Source organism: Doryrhamphus excisus, linkage group LG22 (genome assembly GCF_037039965.1).
Source record: "Doryrhamphus excisus strain RoL-2023G ecotype Guam linkage group LG22, RoL_Dexc_Guam_v1.1, whole genome shotgun sequence".
Taxonomy (NCBI): Eukaryota; Metazoa; Chordata; class Actinopteri; order Syngnathiformes; family Syngnathidae; genus Doryrhamphus; species Doryrhamphus excisus.
In genome coordinates, this window is record NC_136378.1 from 109,073 (window position 1) to 132,223 (window position 23,151).

At 50.6% G+C, this 23,151-nt stretch overlaps 1 protein-coding gene and 1 long non-coding RNA gene across 4 annotated transcripts; one reads left to right on the top strand and one right to left on the bottom strand.

The window, feature by feature from the left end:
* Positions 1-431: 431 nt before the first annotated feature.
* On the top strand, positions 432-5,225 carry LOC131110507 (uncharacterized). The gene is made up of 5 exons (XR_013625264.1): positions 432-649; positions 1,312-1,481; positions 2,489-2,562; positions 2,667-3,000; positions 4,795-5,225. It is a non-coding gene; the product is annotated as an uncharacterized LOC131110507 (long non-coding RNA).
* Positions 1,144-21,622, bottom strand: ccdc88b (coiled-coil and HOOK domain protein 88B). Of its 3 annotated transcripts, none has more exons than XM_078788212.1 (26): positions 21,464-21,622; positions 19,477-19,625; positions 18,642-18,750; positions 18,228-18,297; positions 18,109-18,167; positions 17,305-17,388; positions 16,953-17,093; positions 16,235-16,371; positions 15,311-15,392; positions 14,965-15,123; positions 14,610-14,756; positions 14,238-14,397; positions 13,949-14,064; positions 12,920-13,477; positions 12,612-12,791; positions 11,240-11,580; positions 10,841-11,000; positions 9,765-10,076; positions 9,376-9,537; positions 8,447-8,724; positions 8,174-8,317; positions 6,054-6,240; positions 5,481-5,626; positions 4,542-4,649; positions 3,637-3,782; positions 1,144-2,993 (listed from the first exon to the last, which is right to left on the bottom strand). In XM_078788212.1, the coding sequence occupies exons 1-26, from the start codon at positions 21,521-21,523 to the stop codon at positions 2,629-2,631; spliced, it is 4,560 nt and encodes a 1,519-aa protein (XP_078644338.1). In that variant the 5' UTR covers positions 21,524-21,622; the 3' UTR covers positions 1,144-2,628. The 3 variants fall into 3 exon arrangements, with proteins under 3 accessions (XP_078644338.1, XP_057919667.2, XP_078644339.1); XM_058063684.2 differs by having other exon boundaries at positions 13,925-14,064; XM_078788213.1 differs by having other exon boundaries at positions 2,699-2,887; positions 13,925-14,064.
* Positions 21,623-23,151: the final 1,529 nt, after the last annotated feature.

A 23,151-nucleotide genomic window follows, 5' to 3' on the forward strand; every position in this document is an offset into this window, starting at 1 on the left:
CCTCCTACCACCCAGTAAACCCCGCCCCGAGAGAACCAGCTGGTGGTTATCTGGTTAGTTAGGCCGAGCCGAGGGCGGCCCCCAACTCTCCCCGAGGAGACCAGTGAGGGGCCACAGAGAGGTGGGGGTTATGAAGTGTTGTTATGATATGAATAGAAGAAATGATAAAGTCATGATATGAACAGTGTAGAGTATGAATATAAGAATGGAAAGATATAGTTATGATATGCGGATGACTGTGGTGTTGTCATGACTGCTTGGTCTGCTGCCCTCTGCTGTCTCCTTGCAGCCCTGCTGTGCCCCCCCACCCCCCACCCTGTCAGGTTGTCCTCGCCCTTCCCTGCGTCGTCCATGCCTCAGGATGCCTCGGGATGCCTCGGGATGCCTCGGGACTCCTGACGCCTTCACCTAACTTTCCTTAGTACCTTCCCTAGTTCCCTGCTGCCTTCTCTTTCGTGTGAGTAGTTGAGGTCGCTGGTTTTTCCTTGGTTGCTGCTTTGTGCCTTCCTGTTGTCCTTTTAGCTCCCCTGTGACCTTTTCTTTTTGCCTTTGGCTCTGCCCTGGGGGGGGGCAGGGACCACCCCCACCCCCGGACCTGGAGTAGAAGTTCTGCTATGATGTTATATTTGCTGGTGAGACAGAAGGCCAGGTGGGTCCTTTTCTTTCTCTGCAGGAGAAGTTATTGGGTGGGGGTGGGCGGCGGGGGTTGGGGGTTGTTTGTATTTGGAGTGTGTTAAAAGGGGCCAAGGCAATGAATTATCATCTTTAATGCAAAAAGCGATCGATATCTTGGAGAGAATAAATCAGCTTTTTACTGAGCTGCTTAATACACTCAGGGAGGGGGGGCGGGGTGGGAGAGATGGATGGAGAGAGAGAAGTTCACCTTTGGGTGCGCCTCATCCAGTAAAAGCTGGCTGAAAGCCATGAGGTTGTTAGACTGTTGTGAAGAGGAGAGGTCACAGGGTCGCAGCGCTCTCTCGCCCCCAACCCCGCCCCCGCCCCCGCACACTAAAACTCTTAATCAGCTGGCACCCCCAAGTGGGAAGATGCCACCAACACCACCCTGCCTGGCCCAGCCCACCGGCACCCCCTGTGACCCCACCCTGGCCCATCCCACCCGGCACCCCCGTGACCCCACCCTGGCCCAGCCCAGCAGTTAGCAAGCAGAACTCATCCATAGTATCGTGTATGCAGTAAAGTACAGTAGTACATCTTGCATATCAGGTGATGTACTGTATGTACTGTGTTTACTGAGCATTCCTGACTAATAGTCCGGCTGGCCTCTAACAGCCTCTCCTTTTTACCTTGAAGGGAGCCAATTTACAGCAGATCAATCAGCAGGGAGCCGCCGGGACATCTGGGATAATCCCATAAAGCTTTATTGCAGCGCTAAGTGCTGCTTCACTCCGTCACTGCTGACGCCACTGTGGTGTTGACCACTTCAGGGTCCTGGACCAATACCCTCTATGTGGAATTCCATGGTACGTCTCGATCATATATCGCTCATTAAAAACATACTGTGTAATCATTTATGTGGAATTCCATGGTACGTCTCGATCATATATCGCTCATTAAAAACATACTGTATAAATATCCTTTATGTGGAATTGCATGGTACGTCTCGATCATAGTATATATGTAGCTCATTAAAAACATACTGTATAATCATTTATGTGGAATTCCATGGTACGTCTCGATCATAGTATATATGTAGCTCATTAAAAACATACTGTATAATCATTTATGTGGAATTCCATGGTACGTCTCTATCATATATAGCTCATTAAAAACATACTGTATAATCATTTATGTGGAATTCCATGGTACGTCTCTATCATATATAGCTCATTAAAAACATACTGTATAAATACCCTTTATGTGGAATTCCATGGTACATCTCTATCATATATAGCTCATTAAAAACATACTGTATAGTCATTTATGGTACGTATGTATCTATCATATATGACTCATTAAAAACATACTGTATAAATACCCTTTATGTGGAATTGCATGGTATACATATATATGTGTGTATATATATATATCCTATATAGCTCATTAAAAACATACTGTATAAATACCCTTATGTGGAATTCCATGGTGTATATATATATATATATATCCTATAAAGCTCATTAAAAACATACTGTATACTGTATAAATACCCTTATGTGGAATTCCATGGTATATATATATATATATATCCTATATAGCTCATTAAAAACATACTGTATACTGTATAAATACCCTTATGTGGAATTCCATAATACTTCTTTAGGTCATTCAAAATCAAAGGAAAATGGAAAATATGATGAATATACTGTACTACTGTACTCTGCTGCGGTTTAGTGGTACTATGATGCAAAGCACAATAATAAAGGTACTGTGACTATTTGTGTTGCTTGCCTTTTGGGTGTGAGGCCCACATACTGATCTACAGGCCTCCATCATAATGTCAGGATTTACAAAGCGTGTATTATTTCAGAAATCCATCCGATGATTTATGTCAAGATTGTCATGACTTCATGATGTGCATCAATCATCAAAAATCATTCCAAGGTAGTCGCTGTATTATTCCCAGTAGTTTTCCATTTTGCCCGAAGGAGCAGCAGCAACCACGAGCGCTCATCTCGTTTCCTCTTCCTCCTCCTCCTCCTCCTCAGGGCTCTCCCGGCCGGCCCCTGCGACCTCTGCTGGGCAGGGGGCGCTCGTTTCACCTCCTTCCCTCTCCCAGACGACGGTGGAGGAGGCGGCGGCGTTCTGTTTAGACGGCAGACGGCAGCGAGGGGGGTTCTTTTGGTCACCTGGACTGAAGGACTGAGAGATTGCGGCGCCGCCTCTGGTCAGACCCCAACCGTGACGGGAGCCCAACTTCCGCCGCCCCCTGGAGCCAGAGTGTGGGACAGGGTCGCCGGGAAGAGATATGTCAGCAAGGGAATGGACCGGAGGTCTTCTCAAAGGGCGTGGAGAACCTGGAGCGCTGCAAGGATCTGCAAGGTCACCATTTGATCATTTGACTTCTTTCATTTACTTTAGGCGAGCAGCCCAAACCCGGGGGGGGGGGGGGGGGGGGTCACTCGGGGCAGCCCAAAATGATCACTTCACAATCCTTTAAAAATCCCTTTCAAAGAATGCAGTCAAAAAGCCTTAATACAATTTCTGACCCATAATCTATCTATCTATAATAATATATCCATAATATCCCAACTTTCCCCAAACTCATTTTCCAAACATTATTTTCTTTGCACCTTTTTGGGGGGGGGGCTCGGTTAGTTAGGATGCTTAGTTAGCTTAGTCTTACTTGGCTGGGATGGAGACCACATCTTGCAGCAACAACTTGCGGTCCAAAGAAGAAGAAGCTACTAAATGTGGCCTCCTTTGAAAGGGCAGGAAATGAATGCTCGCCTCTCCGGGCGGCTTTAGAAGCAGCGAGACGACACCCAGGAAAGATCGGGGAGAAGGATCGGAGAGAAGGATCGAAGGGAAAGATTGGAGAAAAGGATCGGAGAGGAAGAGCTGACTTGCTCGTCCTGAGGTGACGTCTGTGCGTCCGTGGCGGGTGATGGAAAGGTGACGGCGGCGAGCCAGTGTGGCTAGCCATGTGAAAAGCAGACATCAGCGTGCGTCCCTCACCGCGCTCAGGCGTGTCCGACGGGGATTGGCGGCCGTCGGCCAGGTTCTCCACGCTTCCGGCGGCCGTGACGAGGCCGCGTCCATCTCGCGCTCCCCCCCGAGGTTTGATGAGCTTCTTCATGCGGTCGGCAATCCAGTTGGATTTCCTGCAAGGCCACCGTGAAGCCAAGAGTTAGCGAAGGCAGCACGCAGCCGGGGCCAACAGGCCAACAGGCCAACAGGAAAGGCTTCCTTTCTAAACAGCCGTACCCTGGTTGTCATGGCAACACACCGTGAAACAGGCTGACTTGAGCGTAAACGAACCATAGCCTCTTAACAGTTGGATCAGGAGTCTACCTCTGGGGGGGCAAACTTTTTCACATTGATTTCCCAAAACTGTCCGGGGGGGGGGGCAGACTATACTCACACAGGAGTTGAATCCTGTGACCGAGTGCGCCGGGAAGGACCAATGGTCTTTGGCGTGTCGAGGTGTGGTATAGGCTCCGCTCCACGTGCTTCCTTTAGCAGCAGCGCTTTCAGCAAACAAAATGGCCGCTTGCCCACCCCCATGTTATGGACTTAGAACAATTGTCTCAGCGGTGACTGTGTTTGAGTGTGATACTGCAGGGGTCCCCAACCGCCAGGCCGGGTACCGGTACCGGTCCGTGGTACATTTGCTACCGGGCCGCACAGAAATAATAATTTCTTCGGGACTCTCCGTCTCCATCCCACCTCCATGGACCATCTGGTCTCAACCAAGCTCGGGGCTCCCCCCGATGCTATTTTTATTTCGCCACGTCGTTGTTTTATATTTGCTGTATTTTTCTGCCACACATTGCCGGTACGTGAAAAAAAGGTTGGGGACCCCGTGATACTGCATATACTGCATGTACTGCATATACTGCATAGTGTATAGTGTCAAGTACTTGGCCTTCCAAGGTGAAGGTGGCACATTCGGCTCCAGAACTCGGTACTGGTCCATAATCTTCTCTACCAGCTTCTGCTTCTCCCGACGGAGCTCGCTCAGCTTCTCCCTGGAGGAGAAGACAAACACTTGCTGTGAGCGGACGGAGGCGTCCTATCGGCAACGGATGTCCAGCTGTTCTCAGGCCAGCAGGAGAAGACATGAAGGTACTGTCTCTGTGGTGAAGCTTGCTAAGCATCATTCATTCCTTCCAGAAGGTCCTGCTCAGACTGACACGGAGGTGGACACGTGGATGCCGACCGAGTCCAGAAAAAAAGGCTCCAGAATGCCGCGGGTGTTTTATACTTTTGCTGGCAGTAGACTACTGGAAATGTGTACAAGTACAAGTACAATCCTCACCATTCACCCTTTGCCAACATCTGAAGAATCAGTCGTGCTCTTCATGGTTGAATGTTGGTAGTTAATCACATCAAGATACTTTTCAAATAAATACCTTCCATAATCCAAGTAGTAGTACTGCATGGGAACTATCCTGTGTACGGATGCTTAAATGTAAAGGGGGCCCTCTGCTGGCCTTTAGCATGAAGCGCATGTTTCTACCCTTGAATGAAAGAATGACAGCTGCTCTCCTCACAGCCGCTGGCTGCCATCAACACAGGAAATGCAGAAAATAGCAAGTAAGTAAGATGGCAAACGGGGGGGGGCCCTAACTGACTGACCATGTTTGGGGGCTATGTGACCTACTGGACTAGAAGGGTCTCTGCCTGAATGACTATAGCTGTGGATAATCTGCCAGCAGGGTGTACGGTGGGCTCCTGCTAGGAGCTCCAACTCTATCAGTCCTGTTCCTAAGAAGACCTGCGGTGAGTAACTTTTACTCTTCAATCCACCTCATCCTCGCTCGTCTCTCCCGTGCGTGTGCGTGTGCGTGTACACTAACTGATATTCTTTTTGCTGCGTATAGTGCTGGTCCCGGCGCTCCAGGCTCTGCTCCAGTAAGGCCCGGTTCTCCGCCAACAGGCTCTGGTTCTGTTGGACCAAATGCCGGTTCTCCTCCTCCATGTTGCCCTTCAGCTGGCTCAGCAGCTGGAAGGAAACACATGCAGAAGACAGTCAATAGACGCCTCCACTCCAATACGCGCCCTTCCCCATTGCAGGACGGAAGGTGACTGCAGCCTTTGGTCCATGACAGGAACGCCGGCGTGAAGGCTAAGTCAACCATCTGTCTGATGTCTGATGTCTGATGTCTGATGTCTGATGTTCGATGTCCGGGCTGATGTACAATCAAAGGATGGAAATGGCTATTTGATTCTTCACTGACACTGGTTGACTAGAGCTTCACAAACTGTAGCTGCCTCCCTGCCGTTGTCAATGGCAACCAGCCTTCATTGAACCAAGGCATAGAAACCAATGGATGGATGGCTGTCACAGTCCACTTGCATCAGAGACACCATGCTAAAACGTGCATTACTGCCACCCACGGGACTGGAGCGGAACAGCGGACTGTCGGTACCTGGTACTGGCTGGTGAGGCGGGCGTTGCTGAGGTCTAGACTTTGGTTGGCTTCCCTCAGGGCGCTGAGCTCCCCATCCAGGCGTGTTCTCTCCAGATGAGAGGCGCTCAGCTCTCCTCTCAGCATGGAGCCCTGGGCCAGCAGCTCGGCCTGGGACGCCACCAGATGCTTCTGTTGGGCCTGGAGCCTAAACACACACACACACACACATTTGTCATGGCCCACAGACGGCTTTGGATCAAGTGCTTGCTAAATGAAATCCATTATTCTATGATTACACAACATAACGAGTCACACGGCGACATGATAGGAGCTAAAAATGATGGAAGTGGCTGCAAAACTTTATTGAGGTAAGCAATCATCTGCGTTTGGCTCTCCCATCAACACTTGAAGCAGATGTAATGTTCACAGTGGGGGGGTCCACTCCGTGGTAAACACAGGCTTTCATCTTCCTTGTGTCTTCAAGAGGATGAAATACTAAGCAGCTACGTTTTTCTTAATGTAGTATGATTTCAGACAGGATGTCTGACTCCCACAGCAGACCACAGACCCTCGAGCAAAGCACCAAATGGAACCCATACGCTATCATTACACCTGGGGGTGGGGTAGGGTCCAGATAATAATCATGTAAGCATGTTAGCATGTTGTGTTTGTATAGAGCACATTCTGTATGGGGGGGGGTGTCAGCGAGGGAAGGGCGCATGCATCTTCTGTATGCATGTTTGCCTTCAATGATGTTAATGTTATATATTATTAACTATGATATTAATATATTATTACTCCACACGTCAGTCAGCGAAGCTGTGGACACCAAAGTAGGTTGCACTGCAAGGTGTGCTTAGAGGGCGTGTCACTATCTTCAAGGCTCAGCTGGAAGAAATCTACTGGCATGACCTATGCGTACGGGAACATTTACCTATATACATATACCTACATACGGTATACATAGCATTACTATCATCATCATCATCATTACTATCCCCAGCAGGAAGGGGCTATGGTGGGGGGAGAAGGCACGCCCTCTGCAGGCGTGTATTTAACAAGACCAGTCCGGCGTTCCAGTTGTGGGGAATAGGTAGTGACGTCACACGCCGACCTGCGGTCCGGAGAGCCGGCATTCGAGCCCCGAGGCCCAAACTGTCGAGCAACCAGCTGGTGGAATTGAGCGGATTGGACTTTGCCGTGAGGTACCGGACCCCAGGATCTTCGCCAGGTGGACTGACAGGTGAGGGGAACTGCGGCTTTCATCTCAGGCTTGAACAATAACTTTGGGGACGCTTTTGGGCTGGGCTGGTAAACCTTGGGATTGGCGGGCGGGAAGTTGAGTTAGTTAGGCTGGGGGGGGGGCGACGGTGGCTTTGGTTTGTTGTGGAGGCAAACCAGCATTTTCCTCCTTGTTTCTGTTTCTTCCAGCTCATATCCACTCCCCCCTCACCTTCTTCTTGTTTGTCTTGCGGCTTCGTTACCTCTAGAAGTATTTGTATTTGTAGAGGGCAGAGAAGTATTTGTATTGGAGTAAAATTCAAAATTCCCCCCAGGAAAAATAAAATAAAAAGAATGATAATTACAATACTAATAATTGGGAATAAATTGAGGTGAGTTGAGGTGAAAGGTGGTGTGCTTACAAAGCAAAATAGGGATGCGAACTAACTAAGTTGAGCCTCCTCCTCCTTTTGAGGGGCAGGCAGTGTCGCCATCGCTCTGTCCCCGCCCCCGACTGCTGAACACAGTCATCATTCCATTGGCTGATCTGGGCATGCGCTGCGGTCTCACCAAGAAACGCAGCATTCTGATTGGATGTTTTCATTGTTCCCCAATACTAATATCCGGACGCTGTTCCGGGCACGCCGATGGGTGGGTGGATGGATAACATGCACTGACGCCCAATAGAGTCCAGCTGTTGTTCTTGTTATTGACGGGAATAGAAGCCCTTTTGGCCGAGCTAGCCAAAAGCCACCAAAATCCTCCAAGCATCCCAAAGTCAAGGCTGGATAAAGTCAATGAAGCGGCAACATGATAGTGAGGAGCGCATGACGGAGACGGAGCGCGTGACGGAGACGGGAGCGTCGTCCGACCATGACCAAGCGTTATTCTCTACGTCAAAACTGAGCGTTTGTCACCTCTCGCTGTCCTCCTTCAGCCTCTCCAGCTCTCCTTCTCTTTCCGACCTGCGACGGGCTTCAGCTTCCATCTCTTCTCGCTCCAGTTTCACCTCTCGCTCTCTCTCCTCCAGCTGGCTCTTAGCATCCAGCAGCTCCTTGTAGCTACACATGAGACAACACGTCAGGCGTCTGGCAGGGAAAATGGCCAGCGACAATGTGCTGTGTAAATGCCGCTCATCACAACATATCATAGCAATGGGAGGATGGCAGCCATCTGGCGTTAGCGTGTACCTGGCCTCCAGCTCTCTGTGTTGCGCCTCCAGACCGCGGTTGCTGGCACGTAGGCGAGAGTGTTTGTCCAGAAGTTCTTCGAGCTCCGCCTCCTGCCGCTGCTGCAGCGTAGTCATTCTCTGGTGGTCCCTCCTCAGCGCCTCCATCCGGGCCAGCGACTCCTCCCGCTCCCGTGACCACACCTCCGACTCCGCCCGCAGCGCCGCACACCTGGCCTCGCTGTCGCTGCAGCGCGCCAGCACCTCGGCATGCTGGGAGTTGGAGGCGGCTTGTTCCACCTGAGCAGAGCGGCATGTCATGAGGAGTAGTGAAGTGGCGGGACCACTTCAGATGGTCCCGTTTGACATGAACTGTTGGGGGGGGGGGGTATTATTTAAAATGACTGTAGATGAACTCAGGGCTGCGTGGCGGTTAGCAGCCAGTGGTTAGCATGCAGGCCTCACAGCTAGGAGACCGGAGTTCAATTCCACCCTCGGCCATCTCTGTGTGGAGTCTGCATGTTCTCCCCGTGCATGCGTGGGTTTTCTCGGGGTACTCCGGTTTCTTCCCCCGTTCCAACATGCTGCCATCTTACTCCCAAATATCAATAATGGCATGCGTAAGTCACATTTCCCTGACTGCAGTCCATGAATTCCATGATGTCTGTCAAATATGGAAGCTCCCATATTCAGCAGACGTGTCAAATCCCTGCCACTCCGTCATCCGTCCCGCTTTCAGGGCTTCCATTTCAAGAAGATCTCACCGAGCACGTTCACAACCGCGGAGATATCTTAAGTCTAGGTAGCTTTGTCTTTTTCACGCTGGGCCGTTGCTAGGCTGGTTCCTCCCAGGCTCTCACTGGCCTCAAGGTGTCCTGCTCAACACGCCTGCTGCACGTCACGTTACTCATCGCGTGTGTGCGTGATTCAAGGCCCGCACGCGTGCATCACCTGGAGCTGAGTGTTGAGCGTCTGCAGTCGAGTGCACGAGTCCTGCAAGCCGAGCGAGTGTCGGCGCAGAGCCTCCAGCTGCTCCCTCAGGTGCTCACACGCCTCCTGGGACCGGGACAGACGAGACAGCAACGCCTCCTGGCTTGGCGGCGCCACGGCTCTCTGAGGAACATGTGATCAGAGCGGGGAAGAGAAGAAATCAGCAAAGGTAAACCTTTCATGTTGTCTTAAACATAACGGCACGCGCCACACGGTAGGGGTGCGTGTTTGGGCACACGTTCACCCAAGACGGCTCCACTCGTGCTCATCTGTGCGGTCGTGCTGGAAGCATGCCAGATCGCAACGCAGACGACCTTCAGATAGGAGCCACAACGCTAAGACGCCCGCACCTCTTTCTCCAGCTCCAGCAGCCTCTTGCTGAGCCGCCCCTCTGTCTCCGTCGTGGCATCAGCGAGGTCGCGACCTTTGTCATCCTCAGGGGGTTCGGGGGGGCCCGTCCGGCAAAGGTGTGTTTGCTCTGAACCGCTGTTGATGGCTAACTGAGGACGGGCTCCACTTTTAGATGTCTCACTTCTGTCCCGTGATTGGTTGAGACGCTCTGTGGCGCTCTTGACTTCCCTCTGAGCTTCTTGGAGCTCCTGGTTGAGACGTCCCACTTCAGAGGTCAGATGCTGACGGTGCTCCTGCTCGCTGGACAGATCCTGGTTGGAGAAGACACTATGTCATCATCTCATCATCAGTGGCTCTACTCCGTGTGCTACTACTATGTCATCATCAGTGCCTCTACTCCGTGTACTACTACTATGACTATGTCGTCATCAGTGCCTCTACTCCGTGTACTACTACTATGTCATCATCAGTGCCTCTACTCCGTGTACTACTACTATGACTATGTCGTCATCAGTGCCTCTACTCCGTTGTACTACTACTATGACTATGTCGTCATCAGTGCCTCTACTCCGTGTACTACTACTATGACTATGTCGTCATCAGTGGCTCTACTCCGTGTGCTACTACTATGTCATCATCAGTGCCTCTACTCCGTGTACTACTACTATGACTATGTCGTCATCAGTGCCTCTACTCCGTGCACTACTACTATGTCATCATTAGTACCTCTACTCCGTGTACTACTACTATGACTATGTCATCATCAGTGGCTCTACTCCGTGTACTACTACTATGTCATCATCAGTGGCTCTACTCCGTGTACTACTACTATGACTATGTCGTCATCAGTGGCTCTACTCCGTGTACTACTACTATGACTATGTCATCATCAGTGGCTCTACAACGTGTACTACTACTATGTCAGGTGTACTACTACGTACAGTATGTACTACTGTGTGTACTACTATGTACACTATGTACCATTGTGTGCACTACTATGTGCTATTATGTGTACTGCTGTGTGCACCGTGTACTCCTATGTGTACTACTCCACAGCTACACAGCCTTTTGTCACCTGCATCAGTGAGCTCATCTTGGCTCGTGTTTGTGTATTTTGCTCCTGCAGCTGCCGGTGACGCTCGTCCAGGCTGCCCAGTCGAGCGCCCAGATCAGTCTCCAGGTCTCTTAGCCGAGCACAGAGCTCCTTGGACTCGGACAGCTGCTGACAAACACACCTATGCACACACACACACACACACACCTCAGATGGGTTGGCAATCAAGCTCTCCTGGGAAAATAGCTTGTTGAAAGAAGAGGGAGCCGCCATCCCCGACATGGCGATTGGGTAACAATTAGCCACCATTCATACCCACTCAGTCGCTATTTGGCAAGTCGGTGGGGATGAGCAGCAAGATGGCCATCGCTACGCCACTGATTGATGAAATACCTGCCCGTGGTCAGGAGTGTGGTTCACCTGTGATCAGCATCCAAGGCCCGGACCCTCTGGTTGCTGTGGTCCAGAGCCGCGTTGGTGGTCTCCAGCTGCTGCCTCAGTCTGGCCGACTCCCTGTCCCGCTGCCTGGCTTCCTTACAGAGGCCGTCCAGCTCTGCCTGCCACGTCTCCTTATCCTGCTCCAGGCGCGAGACATCCAGCAGCGCCTGGTCCCGCACTCGGGCGGCGGATTGAGCCTCCAGGGCGGCGTCACGCAGCTCCGCCTCCAGCTCCTCCTCCCGACGGCGAGACGCGTCCAAGGTGCGAGTCTGTCGATCCAGCTCGGTCTTGAGCGTCTCAGCGGTCAACGCTAACTGGTCGCTCTGGTGAAGGAGGACAAGGTGATGATTGTTAGATTTACAATTGCTTCCGAACTTCACACGTCTCCTAGACCTAGCAGGTCACATTCCTCACGAGGGTGGCGGTATGCTGGAGCCTATCCCCCGTTCTCTGCCTAGTCAGGCTGGTGACGCTCTCATTACAACGCTTCTCACTTTGTCTTAGCTTGGAAGTTTTTTTGATCTATTTAATTAACAAAGGAAAGAAAGCAACAACATCCCAAAAGACGGAAAGCAATCCCAAGGAGAAGATACGCCACCACAGTCCTTCACCTCCATACAGGAGTAACAACAACTACAGCATGGCTCCCTCTGCTGGCCATGTGTCATACCGCTGAGCTACCTTCTGGCTGCTGTCAGCCGTATCCATCCCTACTCATCATCAGAAAGCGAGTGTTTCATATCATATCCTGGAGAATACAAGAAGACATTTCATGCATGAAGACGTTATTCAGTGAAGGAAATGATAAATGATGTTCTACACCTTTCCCATCCAAAGGATGGAGGATGGAAGGAAAGGATTCTGGTGTGGAGCATCCTGCAGTTTGACCAGGACTCACCTGTGCACCTCCATCTTCACCAGCAGAAAAGCCCACACTGCTCTCATCCGACACATCACCTTCACGCCACTATCCACATCCCATCATCATCATCATCGTCATCATCATCATCATCAGCCTTCAAGCAGCAGCAGGTCATGCAGACACTCATCCCTTGCAATATCACTCCATCTGCCGCCCTCCCCTGATGGTGTGGAGGTACCCTCAGGCCAGATGGTGCTCCTCAGGCCAGATAGTGCTCCTGAGGGTGCTTCATCAGTGGGTGAAGGTGCTAAGAGTGTCACAGCGCTTCAAGAGCCTTGGAGGTCAAAGAGCGGTGAAATGTGGAGATGGAGCCACCAGACATGAAACATTTACTTCTCGTCGTCTTGATGTTCTTTTCCGTCTTCATCCCCGCAGGATGACATCTCATGGAAGCATGTGATGTAATAACGTGTATTGTGCGTGTACTCCCACCTTGCGCTGGGCGGCTCGCAGGGCATCCACGGTGCCGCGTAGCGCATCCCTGTCTCTCTCCAGCGCGGCCCGCTCGGCCTCCAGGCCGGCAATAACCGTGGTCTGCATGCTGTGAAGCTCAGCTTGGCTCCGCAGACGATACAGCTCCTCCTCCGTGGCCCGAGCCTCTGACTGCAGATCCTGACCCCGAGGGAGAGAAGGTGACCGACATTCTATGTGAGAGTAACGTGTCGCATCCCCGAGGTGTTTTTATTCTTATTGATCTATCAAGCACACATCCAACCAGTCATCCGTTCCCTCGTCCGTACCTCCATCTGCCTGCGGGCCTCCCCCAGGTCCTCTGCAGCGCTCCTCAGGTGCTGCAGCTCGGCCTCCAGGAGCAGCAGCCTCTGCTCGGCCTCCCACGTCTTCCTGCTCTGTTCCTCCAGCTTGGAGCACAGGTCGGGGGCCGCCGGCGCCTGCCTATCGGCCTCCTTCTGGGTCTGGTGGAGATTGCACCCAGCCTGGTCTACAGCCGTAGGGTCTTCTTCCTTTTGCATGTCTCTCTGGTCCCCCTCTGCGTCTCCTCTCCCTTTGGGCTGCTCATCTGCTTTCCCTCCAACATGGAGAACCTCTTCCCCGACCCCTGCTTCCCTTGGTGTCGCAATGATTCCTCGTCTTTGCTCCCTCTCCTCCATCGGCCTCACCATTCCTGCTGTTTCCCCCCTGCGGGATTCAGATCTCTGGGCCCCCCTGTCGCTGTTCTGGTCTTGCTCGGACGTCTTCACTCTGGCGTCTCGCCTCTCGTCTTCCACCTGCTGCAGCTTGGCCATGAGCTCCTCCAGATGTCGCTTCAAGGCGGCATTTTCATTCCTGAAGTTGTGGAACTGTAAGGTCGGGTGGGAGTCAAACGTCAGACCTTCTCATTCTGCATTTCTGCCTCTCCTGCACACTCGGCGTGGAACTCTAATGCTTTCCTCTTCTCTCACGTCAAGTAGTTGAATACAAGACAGGAACATGGATTGGCATCACAAAAGGTCATCAATAAGACTGGTTGGAAGCCTTTCAGGCAGGTCCTTAAATAGCAGCTAAAGGCGGCCATTTTAAGCTACGTTTAGCTCAGTAAAGGCGGCCATTTTAAGCTATGTTTAGCTCAGTAAAGGCGGCCATTTTAAGCTACGTTTAGCTCAGTAAAGGCGGCTCACTTTAAGCGACTGGGGGTTCCAGGACGAGAGCAGTTGAGACCCCTCAGCACTTAACTAGAGGGGCCGCCATCCCAAATCTCTTTATGTCAGAAGGCCCAGTTTGCGTGAGTAAGGATCATTTCTACTTGCATCAAAATCATCTTGACCCCTGACCTCCCGCTGGGCCTGCAGCTCCTCCAAACGTTTCCTCAGCTGCTGGTTCTCCTGCTCAGCCCCCAGCAGCCTCAGTGCCGACGCCTGGTCCACCTCCACGCTCAGAGGCTTCTGGTCTGGATGCATGAAGAACATAGAAGACAATAAAAAGAGCTGATATGGGAAGTGGGGAAATGAATATTTGATATCATGTTATTTCTTTATGATTGATAACCCGTGGCCAGTCCCCCCCCCCAACATATTTTCTCTTATCAGTTAATGAAAATGTCTTCAATGACAAGGCGCTGACCAATCAGCTCCTCGTCAGAGTCCTCCTCTGATTGGAGAAAATGGCGCTGAGGAGGGAAGCTGCCGCCACCGCACCGCTGCAGGTCCGCCTCCAGGCCCGCCTCCAGGCCCATGTTCATCTCCAGCAGCTCATCGACACGCTGCCTCTCCGTGTCGCGCTCCTGCACGTGCACACGGACACACCATTTGTGTAAAGCGACTCCTGCTTTATTGCGTTGTTGTTTTCTTGTGAAATGATATTTTTAGAATGCGCCACGGGCAACACTTGGCACCCAGGCCGTGGGTTGTGGTACAGGTTGTATATTGGGGAGTGGCATGCAGTCAAAGTGAGAAGGTCGTGGCGTGGCAGAGCGCGGTTCGTTAGCCCACCCACCGCTTCTATGGCCATCACCCGCTGGCGCAGCAGAAGATTGTCCCTCTCCAGCTCCCTTAGTGAGGAGCATCGGGCCCTGGCGGAGGCCAGCTGTCCTTCCAGAAGACCTTTGGTCTCCTGCAACGCCGCACACAGCTGCTGCTGCTCCTGCATGCAGACCACGTTAGAGCATTCCAAGCATTTGGTCTCACCAGTGCCAAAATGGTGGAGTGCTTTTTGACTTCATGTCTGTTAGCATTAGCATCGTAGCGGACACCTGACAAGGTCTGGCCTGGTCTTCTACAGACAGGTGAAGATGTGTCACCCTCTCCTCTCTGCTTCTGCTCGTGTGCGGGGTTGATGCCTGCGTGCTTACCTTGAGCCGAGTGCGGGTCAGCTCCAGGCTGCGCAGTCTGTCTTGGCATCTCTGAAGTTGGTTCTGAAGATGCTCAGCCCGTGCAGCCTTTTCACGAACGCAGTCCAGCTCGTCCCGCAGAGCGGCCACGCCCCTCGCCTCATTTTGCAGGGCGCCATTCTGCAGAAATAGGATTCACACAGCATACGGGCAAAGGAACAGACGGGCGTGCCCCAAGGACCGCCTGGATGGTTAAGTACAAGGTCATATTTCCCTTCATGGAGCTCTTTTAGCATTCAAACATTCTACTTGACTTCAATTGAGTGTAAACATGCTGGCTGCTAGCTGGATGGTTTAGCTAGCATACCTTCTTGTGAAGCTTTGTCACCTCCTCCTCCAGCATCTCAATCTCTTGCTTGTAGTCCAATAACTGATCACCTCTGTCGTCCCTACAAGACAGCAGAATCGACACCTTGGCTCACCTGACAGGATATGGCAGGAAGATAAGATAACTCAACTAATTAGGGTTATGTATGAAACCACTCCACATCCACTCTGCACACACACACACACACACACACACAAGGCCCAGCCTACACACACACACACACACACACACACACACAAGGCCCAGCCTACACACACACACACACACACACACACAAGGCCCAGCCTACACACACACACACACACACACACACAAGGCCCCGCCTACACACACACACACACACACACACAAGGCCCAGCCTACACACACACACACACACACACACAAGGCCCAGCCTACACACACACACACACACACACAAGGCCCAGCCTACACACACACACATACACACACACACAAGGCCCAGCCTACACACACACACACACACACACAAGGCCCAGCCTACACACACACACACACACACACAAGGCCCAGTCTACACACACACACACACACACACACAAGGCCCAGCCTACACACACACACACACACACAAGGCCCAGCCTACACACACACACACACACACACAAGGCCCAGCCTACACACACACACACACACAAGGCCCAGCCTACACACACACACACACACAAGGCCCAGCCTACACACACACACACACACACACACACACAAGGCCCAGCCTACACACACACACACAAGGCCCAGTCTACACACACACACACACACACACACAAGGCCCAGCCTACACACACACACACACACAAGGCCCAGCCTACACACACACACACACACACACACACACACAAGGCCCAGCCTACACACACACACACACACACACACACTCACAGTTGCTGTTTGAGGCGGCGGGCTTTGGCCTTGCTGTCTGCCAGCTGCAGCAGCAGACCCTGGGGGGGCTGGTCATTGGGGGCACCCAATGGGGTGTCAGCAGGGGTCTCTCGCTCCCGACAAAGCTCTGCAATGCGCTGGTCGGGGGGTGGGGGGAGGCGGGGAGAAGTGATGAGAAACTAGCATCTGATTTTTTTATAGCAATACAAAGTAGAAACAAAGTTGTGTAATCCTCTAGCCGTACTTTGTAGTACATACAGTACAAAGTACTTCCTTCCCTCTGACTGGGATGTCCCTCCAGCCTGATGATAGCTAGCATCTCCCTGGCTTGTCTCCCCTTCGCTCTTTGAGGTTCCCCGTCCTCTAGTCATGGACCTGATCTAGGGTCCGCGTTAACGCAATCAAAGGGAATTTAGCGTTGAAGGTGGAATGAGCCATAAGAATATACATAAGAATATACATAAGAATATACATAAGAACACGCAGGAAGTGTTCTTCTTTGGACCCCATCCACGCCGGCCTGGCCATCCGGCCTGTGGATCCCAACATGAGGGGACTAGAGGGGCTCGGATCGGTGAGCAGCAGGCCGGTTGCCGTGGCAGCAGTGTGCCAGCATAACAGGGGGGTGTGGCTTGGCCACAAAAAGGAGGAGCTACCGCAGCTAACGTGCTATTGCTGACGGGCGGCTGCTCCGTGTGTTGATGTGTTTGTGTTGCACCTCCAGGTGGGCATCTCTTTGGGCCAGCATGCTGTGGATCTGCTCGGCCATGGAGCCAAAAACCAGCTGGAGTTCTGCACCCTGCACCTCCAGAAGCTCCTCCCATCGTAGGGGCAGCACCGAGCGTGGATCCTGAGTCACCTGCAGCGAGAAGATGGATGCGGCTGAGGCACATGAGCAAATCCCTCCCCTGTGGACGCCAAGTAAGATCCATCTTAGGGAGAGGTTGACGTCCTTTAAGGCTCCCGGCAGAGAGAAAAGTAGTTCTTTTTCACGCTGACTCGGGAATCCTTTTTAAGAACGTCTGGGATGTATTAAAGCAGTTCAGGATTCCGTGTGGACTTGAACGCACCTGCTGAATGCAGCTGGCCAGCGCAGCCTGGGTCTCCATCTCCAGGGACTGGATCTGCTGGATGAACGTCTCCTTGTGCTCGCACTGCACACACAAAGCAGTCAGTCAGTATCTTCAGGGGCGTGGACTGGCGTGGACTGGCGTGGACTGGCGTGGACTGGCGTGGACTGGCGTGGACTGGCGTGGCCAGGAACCGTTCTTTACAGGATCAGGTCGGGATCAGATCAGGATCAATCGGACTGGTTCCCCCCGAATCCAAAGATATGACATTATTTCTATTTGTGTGGCGACCCGCATATTTCTTCTTCTTGCATTGTGGATGTCTACTTAGAAGATCCCGTAGATCCGCTAGTGCTGAATAGAATAGAATTGGAATAGAATTGGAATAGAATTGGAATAGAATTGGAATAGAATTGGAATAGAATTGGAATAGAATTGGAATAGAATTGGAATAGAATTGGAATAGAATTGGAATAAAATAGGAATCGGCATTGGAATGGAATGGAATGGAAATAGAATAGAAATGTACATTTCCATGACTGTGGCTTTTCCTTCCCAAATGTCAATGCTAATGGTCTGCAAGGGGTGGCACGAGGGCCTCTGTTGTACCAGCAGCAGTAAAGTAAGACGCTGCACGGATGATCTGAGGTTTAACTGCAGTCTCGGTAACCTGAGTTACATAGGAAGTGGATTCAAGCAAACGCTGTCATATTTCCGGTGCCATCGTGAGCCAGCGAGTCCTTCGAGTCTCTCCGGTTTGTCCAGCAGTGACCTCCAAATACGACACGATAGTGGCGGTCTCACCTGCACCGCACATCCTAGCAGGAGCAGCAGCAAGCGCCTCAGCTCTTCCACGGCCGCCTCTGAACACACAAGGACCATCAGCACGGCCATCTCTCCGTTAGCATCACATCATCTTGTACCTGTGAGAGGGTCCTGCCCCAGGATGGCCACGTTGGGCAGCGGCATCAGTATTAACTGCTGAAGGTCCTCCTGCACAAACAAACACATGTGATGGGGGTCTTTGACTGGCAGATGGATACTGTTCATTTACTCAACACGCCACCAGCATTGTCAGGGGGGCATCCAGACTCTTGGTCTGGGGGTGCGTGTGGGGACCTGTGCGCCATTGAGGGAAACATGAAGATGTGAAGCAGAAAGAGCCCCCAAGATGACACCCCCAAGATGACAAGTGGTCTGACATCCGGTCAGTACGTGAGTTCAAACTGAAGGCTGCAAGGCAGTACGAGAAACACCAGGCTCGCCGCTGCGTTCCCTCCTGATGATGTAATCTGGCATCCTGACCTCCACCCCCCCCCCCACACACCCTCCCCTACCTGGTAGAAGGCTCTGAGGTGTCGATTTAAAATGGAAAAGTTCTGTATCCGTTGCATGTCGTCGTCGCTGTGACCGTGGTACAGCCTCTCCACCCTTGGGTTGGGGTCTCTGGACACACAAGCACAGACGTGGACGACTATTCACTGCAGCTTGATCAACCACATGGTGCTGAGGTCCAGCGTTAGCTAGCATTAGCAACTAACATGGAGGAGAAGAGAAAAGAGACATGACGTTGACTTTGCAATTTTTATGATTACTGGCCTGTTTTAGAGAGGTCTCACTCGCTCGCGTTTTGGATTTGCTGAACGTTTGTTGGCAGGTTTAAGAGCTAATATGCTAATAATAAAGAAAAATAGTCATACAAAAATATGCTTGCTGACTGTATTGTTTGAAATAATGGCCCATAGTTCCCAAATTGATATCTCTCATATAAAATGTGATGTCATTATAAGATAAGATAAGATATGCCTTTATTCGTCCCTCAGTGGGGAAATTTGCAATCCTTGTAGTTGTACTTGTAGTTGTACTTGTAGGACATCTGGAGTGACAGAAGTATGTTCAAGTGGTGTTCAAGTGGTGCAGGACATCTATGACGACTGTAAGACGGTGTCATTTAATCTGCGTTAACTACAGACAGACAGCTCTACTTTTCATGCATGTTTTTCCAGAATATACTCCAAATATTCGCGCTGTACTTTACAGACTCTCAGGTTTCCCAGCACATCCAGACTCCAACTTTGGGGGCTTTTTGGCCCCCAAAGTCTCCACACGAGTCTTACTGTTCCTGACCAAGCCTGTGTTGTCTAGACGGAAAGACCCGGAGACGAGCCTTACATGATTCTCATGACCTCATTGAGGAAAATCCCATTGGTCAGCTTGAGGTAGCAGTCCTTGGCATTGTGGGAAATGGAGTTCACGTCAATATATTGACTGTAGAACAGGCCACCATTCTCCATCTCCACCGTCTTCTCGAAGAGCTGAACCTGGGAGAGAAACCTGGTCAAGCAAATGATTGGTGCCGGAAGTAAGACAGATACTTGGTATGGTAGCAGGTACGTGGGTAGAAATGAAAACGTGTACTATTCAGAAAAGCCACTATAAACGCATTATTAGTGTACAATAAAGCTAGGACCAAAAACCAAAAGCAGGTCAAGTACGAGATGACCAAGGAGAAGTAGAAGTCCGTTTCATGATGATGCGTTCAAAGTGTCTTGAAGATTACATTGATATTATGGGCTCTAATTTCGGGGGGGGGGGGGGGGGGGGGGGCGCAGCCCACGCCGTGGTAATTTGGTCCAGTGCACCACTGTGCGCATCCAATTTGGCCATTTGGCCTGCGCTACGAAATTAGAGCCCTGTGAGAGCTGCTGTGACTAATTAGCATAATTACTTTGGTGACTGCATGGTTGACTAGTAGTCAACTTCAGCCAGACACTTTGTCCTTAAACGCGTCCCAGTTGGGTCTTGTATGACGCAGATTGAGATTTTTGTGTATGACTTTCTCCTGCACAAGCGGTCGGTAGGTAGGTAGGTAGGTAGGTAGGTAGGTAGGTAGGTAGGTAGGTAGGTAGGTAGGTAGCTAGGTAGGTAGCTAGGTAGGTAGGTAGGTAGGTAGGTAGGTAGGTAGGTAGGTAGGTAGGTAGGTAGGTAGGTAGGCAGGTAGGTAGGTAGGTAGGTAGGTAGGTAGGTAAGTAGGCAGGTAGGTAGGCAGGTAGGTAGGTAGGTAGGTAGGTAGGCAGGTAGGTAGGTAGGTAGGCAGGCACGCAGGTAGGTAGGTAGGTAGGTAGGCAGGTAGGTAGGTAGGCAGGTAGGTAAGTAGGCAGGTAGGTAGGTAGGCAGGTAGGTAGGTAGGTAGGTAGGCAGGCAGGTAGGTAGGTAGGTAGGTAAGTAGGCAGGTAGGTAGGTAGGCAGGTAGGTAGGTAGGCAGGTAGGTAGGTAGGCAGGCAGGTAGGTAGGTAGGTAGGTAGGTAGGTAGGTAGGCAGGCAGGTAGGTAGGCAGGCAGGTAGGTAGGTAGGCAGGTAGGTCGGTAGGTAGGCTAAAGCTTCCTTGTCCTCCTTCCCTTCTATGTTTGAGACACTTTGTTAAGTTAGAACACGTCCATTGGAGAGGCTCCCTGCGGTGATCCCGTCGCCTGCTCAGTAAAGAAAGACGACCAGCAGTGTGGAAGTGAAGATAGTGGAGGTACTTTACATCTACAGGGCTGTCATCATGTTCAATCCCATATTTACGAAGCCAACCCCTACAAGGAAGAAATGGACTGATTGTGGCGGGGTCTGGAAGCGACTGGCGGTGATGGTTCCAAACCAGGGCTGACTGGGTCATGAAGTTCAGGTGGTGAGCAGAAAGAAAGCTCCAGAGGAGGCGCTGACCAAGTGCCCTGCTGAAGACGCTGCAGGCATTCTGGCGAACCTGACCAGTTGCTTTGCATCCTCAATTCACTTCTGGAGCGGAAGGGCTGTGGGGCGTCCTTCAGGCTGATTGCATGTGGAAGCCATCTTGCTCTGCTGTATTCGTTCAGTCGTTCATGACGGGGGTGCTGGAGCCTTCTGTATTTCCTAATCCACTATAGCTTTTCAGGCAAACTAAATACACTAAGGACAGGAAGTGTGACGGCTGAAGTGGGGAAAAACGAAGAGGCACAGGAAGCCTCCAAAAAGCAGAAGTAGGCTGTTTTTGCTGCACACAAGGAACATCTCGAGTACGTGTGTAGGAACCACTGTCTTTTCTCAAGCATTCAGGTTGGTATCAGGCCCATCCAGACACTTTCTCTCTGCCGTTGTTGGAAAGATGAGCGAGAGGGATGAATGACGAATGACATACCCACTGCACCAACGCGCTCTCCATGAATTCCTCCATCATCTCCATGACATGAGGGTCCATTGTAGCCACAATAGACGTGATCAGCAAACACGGCTGCAGTCGTCCGTGGTCACTCTCACAGACTCCATCTTCTGTCACGGCCCGTCCTTTGACGTTTGGGAGGCCTTTCGACATCCCCCCCCCCCCCCCCGCCTCCTCAGCAACGCCTCTTCCTCTCTAGCCGTGACTCGCAGTTTCATTGCAAAACCACACAGGAAGTTTCTTAGCTTGTTCTCTTTTCCACCGCCCTTCAACTACAGGGTAGATGAGACCACCGGTACCATAGACGGATGATCACGCTAGCGTTTCAACAGAAATGGAAGCCAGCCTTCCTTCCCTTCTCATTGTCGTTATCCAGGTCATAGCGTTCCTTAGGATCGGGATGTGGCCACATGAAAACATGACGCTGAGGAATGAATGGAAAGGAAGTGGCTAATCATCTACTGTCACGTGCATGTGTGTCTCTTTTCCTCGTCTCCTACCCGCCCCCAAGGAGAGTTCACTCTGTGCATTGCTGCATTTCTTCCATGGAACAACGGCATGAATGGAGTGTGCCTTTTTGTCAGTCATACGATGTCTTTGTCTCAGTGCTGTGTACTTTTCTTAAAAGTCATCTCCAAATCTCGTCTCCTGTATCGTCTTGTCTCACGACACTGCGGCCGTTAATCATAGTATCTTAAGGAACAAAGTAGTGTCACTATTTCACTATTTCAATCTTTTACTAAGTCATTATTTCACTATTTCATTACTTTACTAAGTCACTATTTCACTAAGTCACTATTTCACTATTTCAATCTTTTACTAAGTCATTATTTCACTATTCATTACTTTACTAAGTCACTATTTCACTAAGTCACTATTTCACTATTTCAATCTTTTACTAAGTCATTATTTCACTATTTCATTACTTTACTAAGTCACTATTTCACTAAGTCACAATTTTTCTATTTCAATCTTTTACTAAGTCATTATTTCACTAAGTCACTATTTTACTATTTCAATCTTTTACTAAATCGTAATTTCACTATTTCATTACTTTACTAAGTCACTATTTCACTAAGTCACTATTTTGCTATTTCAATCTTTTACTGAGTCATTATTTCACTATTTCATTACTTTACTAAGTCACTATTTCACTAAGTCACTATTTTACTATTTCAATCTTTTACTAAATCATTATTTCACTATTTCATTACTAAGTCACTATTTCACTAAGTCACTATTTTGCTATTTTACTAAGTCATTATTTCACTTTCTCATAATGTTATGAGATTATTTTTACAAAATTGCTTTCTTTTTATTCTGACTTCATTCTTGTAAAAATGCTGCTATTTTGTTCCATTTCTGCCATTGTTTTTTTAATTGCCCATGTAGTACATTTTCTTCTTGCAGTTAGGATGGTGTGCACCTCCATTTACTCTGTGTGCGTGTGCGTGTGCGTGTGCGTGTGCGTGTGCGTGTGCGTGTGCGTGTGCGTGTGCGTGTGCGTGTGTGCAGTTACTGCCTGTGCAGCACTTGTGGGATAAAGTACACCTGGGATTATCTGATTGTTTCTGAGCTGCCAGCATAGACAAGATATCATATAGGATGGACACACACACACACACACACACACACACACACACACACACATGCAGGCACACACAGAC

Excerpts from the sequence above, each read along its gene's own strand:
- ccdc88b (XM_058063684.2), bottom strand. The coding sequence starts at position 21,523 with ATGGACCCTCATGTCATGGAGATGATGGAGGAATTCATGGAGAGCGCG. Across the intron at positions 18,298-18,641 it reads ACCTCAGAGCCTTCTACCAG|GAGGACCTTCAGCAGTTAAT; the intron begins GTAGGGGAGGGT and ends TTGTTTGTGCAG. Across the intron at positions 8,318-8,446 it reads CACAGAGAGCTGGAGGCCAG|CTACAAGGAGCTGCTGGATG; the intron begins GTACACGCTAAC and ends TCTCATGTGTAG.